Source organism: Misgurnus anguillicaudatus, chromosome 17 (genome assembly GCF_027580225.2).
Source record: "Misgurnus anguillicaudatus chromosome 17, ASM2758022v2, whole genome shotgun sequence".
In the NCBI taxonomy this organism is placed as follows: domain Eukaryota; kingdom Metazoa; phylum Chordata; class Actinopteri; order Cypriniformes; family Cobitidae; genus Misgurnus; species Misgurnus anguillicaudatus.
In genome coordinates this window covers 6,539,640-6,553,882 of record NC_073353.2, presented here as the reverse complement: position 1 = coordinate 6,553,882, position 14,243 = coordinate 6,539,640, and the positions used below count along the sequence as shown (strand labels likewise).

At 38.0% G+C, this 14,243-nt stretch overlaps 1 protein-coding gene across 3 annotated transcripts in view; it reads right to left on the bottom strand.

Annotated features, from left to right (window-relative positions):
• usp37 (ubiquitin specific peptidase 37) overlaps window positions 1-14,243 on the bottom strand; it is a 27,478-nt gene extending 13,235 nt beyond the window's left edge. For 2 of the 3 annotated variants that reach the window (XM_055214732.2, XM_055214734.2), the window contains exons 1-5: window positions 14,085-14,243; window positions 1,568-1,790; window positions 1,310-1,469; window positions 1,129-1,223; window positions 934-1,049 (exon numbers count right to left, since the gene is read on the bottom strand). In XM_055214732.2, the coding sequence (XP_055070707.2) occupies window positions 934-1,049; window positions 1,129-1,223; window positions 1,310-1,469; window positions 1,568-1,738 (542 nt within the window). In that variant the 5' untranslated portion in view covers window positions 1,739-1,790; window positions 14,085-14,243. Of the gene's footprint in view, window positions 1-933; window positions 1,050-1,128; window positions 1,224-1,309; window positions 1,470-1,567; window positions 1,791-14,077 lie in introns of all 3 variants that reach the window. The other variant, XM_055214733.2, reaches the window with a different exon arrangement.

Here is a 14,243-nt window from a genome sequence, read left to right as displayed (position 1 = left end):
CAACCTGGTAAGTTGTAAATACACATTTCACTTTTGAATCACGTAACATTTATCAACCCGCACCGTTTATTTCCCCCTTATAGCGCTTTTCCATCGCATAGTATCCCACAATTTGGTTTAGTTTGGGTCGGCTTACTTCTGGGAGGTTTTTCATTGGGTGCAGTACATAGTACCTGATACTTTTTTCCGTACCACCTCGGTTGGGGTTCCAATTATAGACCAAATACAAACCGGTAACCCTCTCGATAAATGCACAATCAACATCAGCCATCATGCAAACAGACAACCTCATAGCACTTGCCCCTCCCACAAGAAGCAGATTTCACTCTAGACGCGCGAATGCATTGAAACTGTTCAAGCGGCAAACTAGATTTGATTTTGACGCCTCAAACGCGGTTGGTGTAAACGCAGCAGTAGACTTGCACCATTGTGTCTCTTTCTTGCATTTCTGATCAAAGATGTTTAAACTATAAGCAATTGGAATGTCAAACTACATCACTCCAGCACTTATAGCTTGCTTAAAGTTCAGAAAACATTACAACAATTAACACCGTTATGTGCGAAAAGTGCTTTCTTTATTTAGAGGCACAGCACCTTTTGCGCGCTTTAAGAGTCCTCTGTGAAAGACTCAGCTGCACAAGTACACAGAGAAAGATTCATGTGGATTCACTGCTGCATACTATGAAATTTCTGAATTTACTCTTTCATTTGTTATGAGTGGATTATTTCCTGTTTCTGTCATCATACTCAGTCTAACATGCAGGAGTGCAGAGTTAGACTTTAATCTAACAAATGAATTACTGCAGCCACTTATAGGAATTTCTAGAAGGATTTTTTTTACACTCAAAACGCTTCGCAGAAGAAAACTGACAGAACACATTCTTCTGAATGTCTGCAAAAAAAGTAAACATCATGAATGAAAAATGTACAAACCTAATCTCTGCGAGTCCAGCACGACCAGGTGTCGAAGTGACTCTGCTGGGACTCCCAAGAGGTTTTCGTGGCGTGCTGTCCTCTCTGTTGTCCAGGCTTGGGCGCTTTGGAGTGGTCTGAAATGATAAACAGTGCGTCAGCAAACAAAATGTAGTCCAAGACCTCACAAGGGTTTCTGGTCATATTTTGCTGCACCTGTTTCTCTGATGGAGAAAGACCAGAGTCGTTATGTGGTGTGCGATTCCCAAGAACTAATCCAAAACTGGCACTTCCCTGGTTTGTCTTTAAAACTAAAATGATCAGAAGCAAAAACATATCGTGACATAGGAGAAATAATGGACAGTGGCGTATCAACTCTGTTGTTAAGACATCATACCTGTTTGTTTACCATGCTTTATCATTTCAAGATATTCCTTCATTCTTTTCGCAACCAATACAGGCAGTTTCTCCATCGTGACGATACCCTCTTTAAGTGTTAATATCACACGGGCCATGCCAGGTGACTGACTCCACGAAACCTTCACACTGGGATTTAGCTGTTGAGAAAATAACAAATAGCATACATTAACATCTTAAACGTCACAGTTCAACACCGTAACCTCCAAAGACAGGTCCAAAAGATTTACATCTGTACCTGAAAGCTTTTCGGGGCACCACCACTGTTGAATTTGAGTAACAGATTGATCTTGTTGTCTCTCTCATGGATCTCAAAGATACCTTCTTTCCATTTGCTGCTAAACCCCATGCACCTAATGCGGATGCGAACGGGGCCGCCGCTGGTCAGCTTGGGCACTGCGACAGCCATGAGAGAATGAAGCTCTGGACAAAACTGGGAGCGAACAGATGAGTCCAGTGATCTTCAACAAAACCAACAAGGAAAGGATGAGCTTTGTAGAAAGACACAAACATTGCACACAAACTACCAGGAAAACATCACTACAAGGTCAGTGGCAAAAACTTTGACCCTTTAAACAAAAATACTAGTTTTTAAACGGATCTATCATACATAGGCTGTATTATAACTAGGGTTACAAAGCGGTGGAAAGTTTTCAGTAAATTTCCAGAAACTTTCAATGGGAACCTAAACTGGGGAATTTTGGAAATATTCCAAATTGGCATTCGATTAAGTTTTCTTTGTCGATCGTCGGGAGAATTAACGATCGACTATCGATTAATCATTCATATTTTTTATAATAAAATTTGTTATTTAACTTTAATACTTAAAAAATGCAATGAATACAAATATACAGCGTGTTTTTCCTCGATGAGACCTTTATTACAAGATCAACTTGTGGCAGACAGTTAAACTATGTTTCAAACATATATGTGCGTGCATGTGCGGTGCTCTAAAGCAGCGGAACCTGCAGCTGCTAGCCAGAGTTCTTACACAGAGACCTCATTAGTTCCAAAATAAAAAAAAACAGATTAATGTTTAACATTAAATTAAACAAAAAACATAATACTTAGATCTGAAAGGTTTTGTCAAAATGTAACTCAAAATTATTCAAGCCAGAAGAAAGTGCAAGATATTAGCCTTCCTAACATTAGGCTATAACAAATTAGGCATTAAAGCCTCGTGAAAAATAACTAACTTTAGTAACTCGCATAAAACTTCTGCACCAGTCTACTGATTTTTTTTTGAGAAATAAAAACATGTTTTGGGGTCAGACGCGACCGCAACCCATGGTGACCGTCAGTCCAGCCGCCGCCGAAAACAGCCGCTCTGAGGAGACTGACCGGGATGCACAGGTACCTATGTGTGAAACAGCATCCGTTTTGTGAGCCCCATTCACCATTATTTAATTATACTAACATAGTCTTTTAGTTTTTATTTGTTGTAAAACAACAGTAGACACAAATTTACTATGGTCTCCAACTCCACAATATAGCCTACCATAACCATGTTATTTGTAGTAAAATTGCGGAAATACAAATCGTTTTTTATCTGCAAAAAAAAAACATTTTCACAATGATAAAATCATGGCTAATTTTCCTAAGGTAGTAATTACAAAATTATATATGTTTGAAAGACGGAGATGCGCACCTGTCAATCTATTACATAACAGAGCGAGGCCAGAGACAAACGTGCTCATAAACGGGAGTAATATGGAATAATGTGTGCATCTTTGAATAACTAAGTATACATTTCTTTTAAATATATTTTGTCAAATAAAGTTTTGAGTAGGCTTGTGCCGGTGTTCGGTAATACGGTAAACCACGGTAGTAAAACTGCACGGTAGTGTTATTGTGGGGTCTTCAAATTACCGCGAAAAGACGTGCATTATTATTTTTCCTTTGACCGGTTCAAATTACACTGCACGGATGCTGCGCAGGTGTCACTCATACGCAGGTGCACACCTACAGACTCTCGTGGAGAAAGATGACGGAAGGATGAGTGCTGCTGCTGCTGACTATTTTTACACATTACAAAAATAATGTATGGAGTAAAGTATGGAAGTTTTTTTGGCTTCGTGAAAAAACAAAGAGGGAGTGCTGATAGACAATTCCCCTATGTGTAAAATTTGTGGACGGAATGGGTCAGAAAATTACGGGAACACTAACCTTATGCATCTTCCAGACAATCATCCACAGTTCACGGAGATAAAGGTAAGATAAATGGCATCATATTTCATATCTTGTGTCTAAATAATAACAGTTAAGTTTCCGCTTAGCAATGCTAATGTCCGCTAGCTAACGTTACGCTGTTTGGTTTGTCTAATATCATTACGTGTATTAAGCTAACGTATTAGCTATCCTACCGCTTGCTATCTGGTAAAACATATACTATTAATTATAGCTGACACTGAGCTTGACAGGTAACGTTAAGTTGATCAAACAGTTAAACAGACTACAATTAATGTTAGTGCAAAACGCAGCTGCTAGAGTTCTTACCAGGTCACGCAAGTTTGATCATATAACCCAAATTTCAGTATCTTTACACTGGTAAATTATCTTTTTACAGAAAAAAATGATTTTAATCTTCTAAATTGTGTTTTATCTATATTTGAATTGTGTACATTATTTATATTTGCATTGACTGTTAAATGTGTTATGTGAATTAAGTGATGTGTCACTGTCTGACTGTCAGTCAGTAATAACAACCATTTAAATATGTTATGTAATTTATTTGACTCTGTATGTTGAATAAACAGTACTGTGAATACAAATCGGCATATTTAGCTGTATGTGTTCTTTTACTAAAATGAAAGGAACACATATATTTATGTATCATATTTAATCATACAAACAAGTAAAAAGACAAACTATCAGTAAGCTTTACCTTCTTTTATTCTCTATAATTGTATAAAATGCATCTTTAAGGCATGAAGTAATATTTTTCTTCTCTGTTTTACAGAGTATCCAATCATCTAGCAGTGCTGCTGCTGGCTCATTTTTAAGTGAAGCCATTCAGTCAACGGTCAAAGTGGCTTTCCATCGTCAGGCTGCATATGGACTGATGATATTTTGCAATTTAATCATTTAAACCACTAAAGTTGACTGCTTTTGCAGTTTGGACTTTATTCTGTTTGAATCTGATTGGTTCAGTTTATTGTGTATTGTTTTATTTATATCATTTTAACAAGTTTAAGTTATTAAATCTTTTATTTGCACTATAACAATGACATTTGCTCATCTTTCAACTTGTTTTTGTAATGCATTTCAACACCGTGGTAATACCGACTACCGTAATAAAACCTTCATAAATCACCGCAACATGAAAATTTAACACCGGCACAAGCCTAGTTTTGAGACATGGCCTAATAATGCTTTTTTCGCTGTTATTGCTCATTTAGACTTATTGTGCGGGTAACAGCGTTTTTGACGCATTTACCTCAGAGATTATTTTAGCAATATTGCTTTTTTCCGGTAATAATAATACAATTTATATTTCAATCATGTTTCATTGTCTGTTTATTCATTTCATTATGCTGTTATGTTAATGTGAGGATATTTATTTGCCACATGAAACGTGCCGTTAAATGAATACTTTTATATAATATTCAAATTATATGCGGAATAATGCAGGGCTCAAAATTAACTTTTTTATTTGGTAGCACTGGTGCTCCCAACTTTAAAGAGTTAGGAGCACCAGCAAAAATTTAGGCGCATCCATCCAAAAATGCACCACAACTACAATGTAAATGTTAATAGATTTATTTTATTAAAAATAAAACACCACCACCGGGCTTTACACATCCTATGGCCAGCATTTAAAAGTTGGTCTTCTATTTTATTTTATTTTTTGCTGCATAAATTCCTAAATTAATACCCAATGCTGTTGAAATAGTATAGCAGCAATAATAATTTAACAATTACAGGTAACATGATTAAGATTACATAGAAAATCTAGCAAACACGTAAAACACTGATTAATTGTGACATTATAAAAGTGACCCTAATATAGAAGGCTAATATATATTGGTATTGATAACTGCATTACCAGGATGTAGGGCTGCAACTAACGATTATTTTAATAATCGATTAATCTGTCGATTATTTTTTCGATTAATCGATGAATCGGATAAAAAAACAAAAAACAAGAAAAGCATTCATTTCCAACCCCTTATTCAACACAGAACAAAAATCTTTAGAAATTACACAAACATGTTGCTCCTTGAACATACCTGAGCTGTTACAATAATAATAAAATAAAATAAAAATGGACTAACACAAAAAATACACATGTATGCTTTACATCTGCCGAATATATAGACTTTTTATGATGCATTTCCCATCAAGAAGCCTCTCTTGATGGGATCAAAAAGATAGTAAATGAGTACACTCTTAGAAATAAAGGTACAAAAGTTGTCACTGGACAGTACTCTTTCAAAAAGGTACACCTTTGTACCCAAAAAGTGCATATTAGTACTTCAAAAGTACATATTGGCAGTTCAAAGATACATATTTGTACCTAAATGGTACATATTAGGACTTTTTATAAAGGGTACTGCCCCAGTGACAGCTTTGTAGCTTTATATTTGACTTCATGTGTTTTCTCTGATCAGATAGCTAACTCATTTGTTAAAACTGTTCTATTTACATTTGGCCACATACATGCGTCTTGTCAAAACGGAAAATGCTTCTTCTACTCCCGCGCAAAATGCAAATACACCATTTATTACTTCGCTTTAAAAAAATGTAAAAGACGATGTTTATGCAACAAAAGGCGGCACTTACTGAATGTTGGGCCGGGCACGCGCGTCTACTTGCTTGGCAGTCGGCATGAGCTGGAGCGCGCAGGAGAGTGATGGCACGATGATTTTACGTACAGGTCCATGACGGGGAAAAGCGTTCATACAACTCCCTCTCAAAGTTTTATTTCATTGTTTAATATCAGTGGAGTTTGTCATTGGAGTTTTTTATTCGTTCTAGAAACTTTTTTACCCGCTGTCGTCGCTCCATAAAGCATAAGCGTGTCGTCTTTGTTTGTTTACCTCTTTGCCGGCTAACTTCCAGGTGACGCGCTTACGTTTGGGTTGAGTAAAACACTGACATGTGGTTTTCCTCTACCTTTGCTGGTTTTTTTCCCATCTTTTTCCCGCCGCCCTGTCTATGAGCCGCCGAACTCTGCAAGCAACAGTGCGCGAGAGAGACCGACGCTGCGTCCCAAACCGCATACTTCCATACTATATAGTAGGCGAAAAGCACTACTTCTCATACTCTTTGCCTACTATATATTATAGAAATATGCTGTTGGGGACGCAGCACGAGTGTGTTCACTCCGCTCCGCGCTTAACTGAAGTGTTTTTTTTTCCTTTTTTTAAATTAAACGTCTCTGCGTCACGCGACACGACGAATCGATAATGAAATTCGTTGCCAACACTTTTAGTAATCGATTTTTATCGATTTAATCGATTCGTTGTTGCAGCCCTACCAGGATGCTTTTTCTACTAAATAGGCAATGTTTTAAAAAACACAATAAAAACAGCCATCAGCATTGTCGTATTCCACCGCAAAATGGACCACAAGGATGTTTGTCGAATGTCCATTCACCAGCGCATGCGCACATACACCATCAAACACACTTTGACAGACAGGAGGTCGGTGTCTTCATCAATAATAAACACATTTGTCATGACACGTCTTGTGTTTTTGGCACTTTCGCCATGTTTAAGCAAGGTACGTCTGGCGCTTAAAATGTTTTGATTCCGCCATTAACGCCGTTTTACAGGATTTACAGTAAACACAGTAAGTTACATTTTCATAGCGAAGACACTCGAAATCTTTAAGCCACTCTGAAAGGTTTAACGTCAACTCGTATTTTCCGGTGGTGGAGTTACATTTGAATCCGGATCGTCGTCATAAAATACAGTAATAACCTTGGCTGTAATCGGCTCGCTCTCGTCATGCTCGCGACGCGTTCGTCTTTTCACATTTCCGCGCTCCACGGCAACAAGGAATGACTGATGCTCATATTAGCCAATCTGCGGTCTTTATTAAACGCAAGAACTTAATGGTGAAATTTGATTGGTTATGTATCGTTGGAGAGAACACTGAACCTGGGACAGCGCCAGCACGCAGAATCACAATCAACTCGCGTCACAACAAAATGGGCAGTCGCACAAATGCTCCCAAATATATTTTAAGGTCGCACAGATTAAATTTCAGTCGCATATGCGACCAAAATGGTCGCAATTTCGAGCCCTGTAATGTCTGCATCTTTGAATAACTGTAGGAATACAGTTGCTTATTTTTGTCATAAAGTTTTGAGAAATAATAATATTGTGAGGATTTTTTCCATACGAGACGCTTTTCGTCGTTGAATACTCTCGTTTATTATTTGGAAATCATATATACATACATAGTAGGAAATATATAATGTGGAAGGGTAGCAGTTACTCTGCTTATTTTTATTTATGATATATGTGGAGATAAATAAAGCATTGCAAAACTGCTGATTTGATCCATTCAGATCCTGACCACCAGGCTAGAGATTTTAAACATCCTTATTCCACACTTACTAGTCTGTCAAATAATATCTAAAATATATTGTTTTGGGAAAAAAAATTATGCTTTGTTCTATTGTTTATGCGGAAAAGTGTTCACATAAAGTGTCAATCACATGAACGTTTTATATGCAGAATAACCGGTCAGCAGCGCACTGCAACGGGTGCTTGACGGATTCGCCGCACATATACGCAAACGCACTGCATACAGAGTATTTGTGAAACAGGAGTTAGAAAAAAATGCATTCGATTAATTGATAACAGTTCTTAACAATCAAATTTTCGATCGTCGATTAATTATGCCCATCGCTAGTGGTCACCAACATTTGTTCTTATCAATTTAAGTTAGGGCTGCACGATTTGGGTAATTTTTCCCATTGCGGTTATAGGCCTGTCCCGATAAACGATAAATCGATTAATCGCACGGTAAATAAAATGAGCTTGATCATTTTTTTACGCCGCGATAATTCACATTTGCATGCTTGTTTGTTTTCCTTGTCTCTCTCTCTCTACCAAAGAGACTGGATGACCGCTCCGTGCAACGAGTGACAAGGAGTGAACCCTCGTCATTTGTCAGTCGCATGATCTGTGTGGGGAGGGGGGACTCCTGGCGTAGCCTATCAAAGTAGGCGTACTGAGGAGGATGAGCGCCGCGTAAAGCCGAAAGTATACTAGGGACGTCCGCGTATGCGCGCCGTCCACATGACGTCATTTTCGTCATCAAGAGGGTCCGCGGCCGGCCGCGCGGACCGTCCGCGTGCAGCCCAAAATTTGAGACCGCGCGGACAGTGCGCGTACAACAGCGCATGCGCGTGAAAATATTTAGACAGGGCACTCCACTATAAACAATTATACAAAGGAAATAGACAGCATTTGCACACACACACAATCGTTTTTCTTCTTTAACTTTTACTTCTTCCAAGAAAAGAAAGCCCTGGAGCATGTTTGTTTGATTCCTGTCCTTTGTTGTCTTATTGTTTGTTCTAAACTGTGTTTGCAATGGTGGATCAGTTACGTTTCTTTACCTATCCTAATGTTTTAATGTACTGTAAATGTCGCCAAATCAGTGCTGCCCTGACAGCCTGTTAGACTAATAATTTGAATAAGAAATCATTTGTATTGCGTATAGTGTGGAACGCGGCCATCCGCGTGTAGCCGCGGGGACTATACTCGGAAAGCTGCGCGGACGCGTGCGCGCGCGAGCCGGACGCGGAAAAAAAGTATACCCGGGCCTTAAGGAGTGTAGCAGGATAAAACACTAGTTGAGACGAGAGTTGGAGAAAAAGATGGATTTACTAGAGGCTGTTTACACTTGTCATTAACATGCGTTTTCATCGATCGGATCACAATGTTTTACGTCTTTTCTGACTTTTCTGACACAAGGTGAACAGTGCTATTTTTTTAGCCTTTCATTGATAAACTAAAGCGGGTGATCTCCGCAGTTTCATTTTGCAAGCGTGTGAAAGTTGCGCGATCGTATTTCATCAATTGTGCTGAAAATTCAGAGAAAGCTCTAACATATACATGTAGAAAATACTGTGCAGCATGTTTACTTGCTAAACAAGCAGTGGACATAATATTAGTTTGGGTCCGTATAAACTCATAATTACTCCCGCTGGCGTTTAAATGACAGCGGAGAGACTCGCCCACTGTCTCGACAGACCACCTCCTCACAGTATTCAGGACAGAAGCGGTCGAAAGTGGACAAAAGAGACGGATTTATATACCAGGTGTAAACGTGATATGTCTCTCTCGTCCACTTATACCACGTGTAAACAGCCACGTTTCAAAACCAAACGCTACAGCTGCAGTGTGGGAGTACTTTGGATTTAAACCTAATGACCGAGGTGAACCACTAAACCTGAACGAGCCGTTATGTCGCATTTGTGGTAAAAACGTAGCACTTAAAAGTGGCAACACGACAAACATGCATATGCACCTAAAACGCAATCATCCTGTTATTTTGTTCATTTCTTGTGGATATTTAAAATGTCTTCCAGTTCCAGTATTACTTATTGTTTAGAAATAAAAGTTTATAGATCCTTGAAAAGGTGTATCTGCATTATTATAATGGTCCCGGAGCATCAATGTTATCGTCTATCGCGATAAATTCTGAGGCAATTTATCGCCTAGCAAAATTTGTTATCGTGACAGGCCTATGCGGTTATAGATGCTAATATTGCGAAGTTTGTGTTAACAAGTCCACACATTTATTGACTTAATATAATTGCAACATTTTGCTGTCATATATCGCACAGGCTGACATCGCGATTGCGATGCGATTAATTGTGCAGCACTAATTTAAGTGTATGTTTGATTAATAATATAGTCGAGAGAGATTCATAATTTTAGAAAATAATGATCTCAGTTAGGTGTGGGGAGGTAAGGGACACGTTCCCGACAGTGTGATATCACTGAAGGGATTTACTTGGGACCCGGTTGGCTGTCCATTATCCCACTTATTACACGGCTTTTCCTATATAAGTAAATATAAAAACACAATTTTATTTGATATCTTTTATCAGCACATTTCTAAAGGATAAAAAGTAAACCTTCTGCGAGTGAGATGTGTTTTCTAATGGCTGTAAGCAAGACACGTTAAGACAAGTTAAAAGTCCATACAAGATAAACATTCATTTTATTCATTTCTAAATAACATGCCATATATGTTCATTTCTATTAGGGATGGGCACGGATATTCGAATATTCGAATATTCGATCGGCAATAATAATTCGAATTTAAAAAATGCTATTCGAATGTTTGTTTGTTTTTAATGTGCCACCAAAGGGTTACGACTTATTTAATGCTTTTTCACTTCATCTATACTCTTTTACAGACTTAAATGTAAGATATACATGAACATTAATTCGTATATATTTCTGATTGTTTGGCAATGCAGATTGCAGACGAATTTAAGTTTTTTTTCTTTTATCTCCGAGTTTGGCCGCGCCGCGCCATATTTGGCAACTGTCAGTGAGGGCTCACGTGTTATTAAACGTGCTTCTCCGCCGCCCGCATCAACACATCATGAGAGATTTGTAAGCTTTCTGTTATAAAGTCTACTTTATTTTGTTAATAACGAGACAGACACGGAGAACGAAATGAAACGGAGAAGATTTATTATATGCGGTGCTCTTTCAAAAATGAACCGGATAACTGCACATGGCTGTTTAAAAGCAAAGCTCCGTCTTTGTGAAATCTTGTTAAATTAAGATAACGTTAGTAACTTTGCACAGTCAGCAATAATCTATCTAGCCAGCTTACGTTATTTGTAAAATAATGTTAAATACAGATATTCAATCTTGTTCAATCCGTCTGTTGTTTTTATCGGATAACCATCATCACGTGCAACACGAGGAAGAGTTTTCTCCGCAGCACCGGCATTATTGTATCTAGTCAGAAGAACGGGCTTTCACCGAAGCAGGTAGGGTAAAGATGGTTTCTTGATTCACAAATACATGTCAAACTAAACTGAGAAGATATTTATATGTTGACTGAGCAGTCGGTTATGTAGATGCGTTTTTTCGTTTGCTCCGGGCTCTTATTTGGAGTCTGTTTAAGGGTTTAAATGATGAAAGCCTACTTTGTCAAGTCCTCAAACTTTAAACTTCGCAAGTCCTCAAACTTAGCTTAGATTTGGGGTTAATGTATAATATTTGGTATAATATAATGTACGGTATGTAAGATCCAACAGTAATGAATTCATACTAACGACCGACTTGAAATAAGGGTTTGACTGACTCAGACTTAGCTCCGCATGGGGTTTTAACGCCTTTTTTTCTGTAGCATATTTTTTAAGAAGAATTTAAAATATATATATACAATTTACAATGTTTTCAACTTAAACATACATACATACATACATATACATACAGAATATAAGTTTAGCTTGTTGTGGATATTTCCTAATTATAAGCCTTCTGTGAAATTATGACAAAATGAAAAATACAAAAGACGCATGTCTTAATTAACATAATTTAAATAAACGAATATTCGAATATTCGTTCTTTATGAGCATAAATATTCGAATAGTAAATTACTGGAAAATGCCCATCCCTAATTTCTATGCATATTTACACTGTATACATTCATTGTGCGCTTGGTAAGATTTCTCGTAGTAGCCTACCCGAAGTGTTTTACTCCAAAACATTACAGCAAAAAAAAAAAAAAAAAAAACTTACATTTCACCTTAAAGGTAGCACTGTTATTGTAGTCCTAAGTTAAGTTTGTTTTTCCATCAAAAGAATAACTTAATTTAGTTACGACTCAATGCGGAAATTGTAACGCAACAACAAGTGTATGACGTAAAACTGGTAAAGTGATGGTAATACTGCTGACCAATCAAAATGCAGTGGGAAGAGATCTCTGGACCTGGATCCAGCCCCGCCCCCTGAATGTTGTGTTCTGCAGTGAGGTACTGAATTTGAAAGCAGGTGATGGCGATTTACTACTAATCAAGGAACCGGCTTTACTGACGAGAGGTGCATGACAGTGAGTACGTTTTTATGCACAGTCTTACGCCGATTATGCTTAATAAACTGATAACTCGTGGGGTCATGTAAACGCGTAAAACGGTTTTCCTTTATCGGGGAAAGCCCATAAACGGCGTAAGCAAAAACCGATCGGCACAAGTAGTTTATTGCTCATTACGCCGATTTCGCGTAGCATGTAAACATGTTAACCGGCTTTCTCACGGTTTTGTCCATATTTGTCCAGATAAACGTCACACGCGGAAGTAAGTGCAAAGTAACGCATAAAAGTCTCCGCTCGACTAAAGCAGTTGGAAGAGAAACTGTTAAAATAGAAGCTTATGTTACATTTATAGGTTCTACAGACACGAGAAGAGATACAACAGTACAGCTTAAGACAGATATGCCGTTGGCTTTTTGAACAACAATTATGTACTATATAGGCTGTGACGTCATTGCCTGTGAGAAACCTGACAAATCTCCAAGTCCCATGTAAATGCAGTTTTCTGAATAGACGGTTTATTGATTTGCATGTAAATGCATGACAACACTTTTTATAATAAGCAGATTTTTGATAGTTATCCGCTTATTTTGTGCATGTATACCTACTCAATCACGTGTGATTTATCATGCAGCCCTAATAATAGTGCTAGCGTATATTTCGATTTTTTTTTATTTCAGGCAGAGTGAGTGTGTGGAGGTAGAGTAAATTTAAGACACTACTTTTTTAATTATCTTACCATAATGTTTTCTCAGTCAGTGCAAAGGTCTTTACAATGGTATAATGTTGTTACACACTAGTATACACACGGCACAAGGATTTTTAAACAAATGTATGTACTTTACGTGAATACATGCAAAGATATTTTGACATTATTGTTTGTGAATGTTATGGAAGAACGCAAGTACGTGCAGGGGGTGTGGCCTCAATGGTCCTTCAGTAAGCAGTGTGCGTTGTGCATCTGATTGAAGAATGTGCAGGATAGAAATTCAACTGAAATTGCATTAAGTCTTCTTGTTGTTTTAAAACAAAATTATGCTGCAAGATTTTTTAAACTACATTTAAGTTCCCTGTTATATGCACCTTTTGGTGGCAAATAAACAGTCCTTAACCCATCTCGACCAAAACGAATAACGCAATTCACACACACAAATGTCACTTCACATCCACTGACTTAACAAACACACAGAACATAAAGCGATACAAACACTTTTATGAAACAGACTCCTCAGAAATTAAACAACAAAAACCTGTTACCTCAAATAACTTAACTTATACCATTCACTGCTGCAGAACATTCATTAGCCCAGACAAACTTCAGTCACTTCAAAGTTAACTGCTCAATTAATGCATTTATAATAATAAACTGTCATTTATAATCTTTCATCATAAACAGACTGAATATTAACAGGTTACAGTAACTGAAGACAAACGTAAACAGACTTCGCGCGCGCTTTAAATGAACCAATGTGACTGGCGCCCCTGGGGACTCCACAGTATTTCATGCATTTACACTGACACTTGTAAGCGTTTAAAGAAACGCAATTCATCCCTAAAACATCTCTTTATTTTTGCAATATTCTCAGGCGACGCGAAAAGCGGGGACATGCGCATTATACGTGCCCAGCTAATGAACTAGCATTAGCCACTCAGGCCGTGTGACAGGCTTTGGCTCCGCTAACTGACTTTTCGAAATGTTGCCAAATTTACCTCGGAAACAACATACCATTTACCTGCGGGAGGATAATTCCTGACAGAAAGCGTTGAAGATCGGATAAATCCTCTCAGTATGGCGCAAGGCCAGTGTATGAGTTTTGCCGGGTATGATGTTATCGCGCTCGAGCCCCACGAGCAGTCGATGATGGCGGGAATGTGAAAATTTAGAGCGGAAA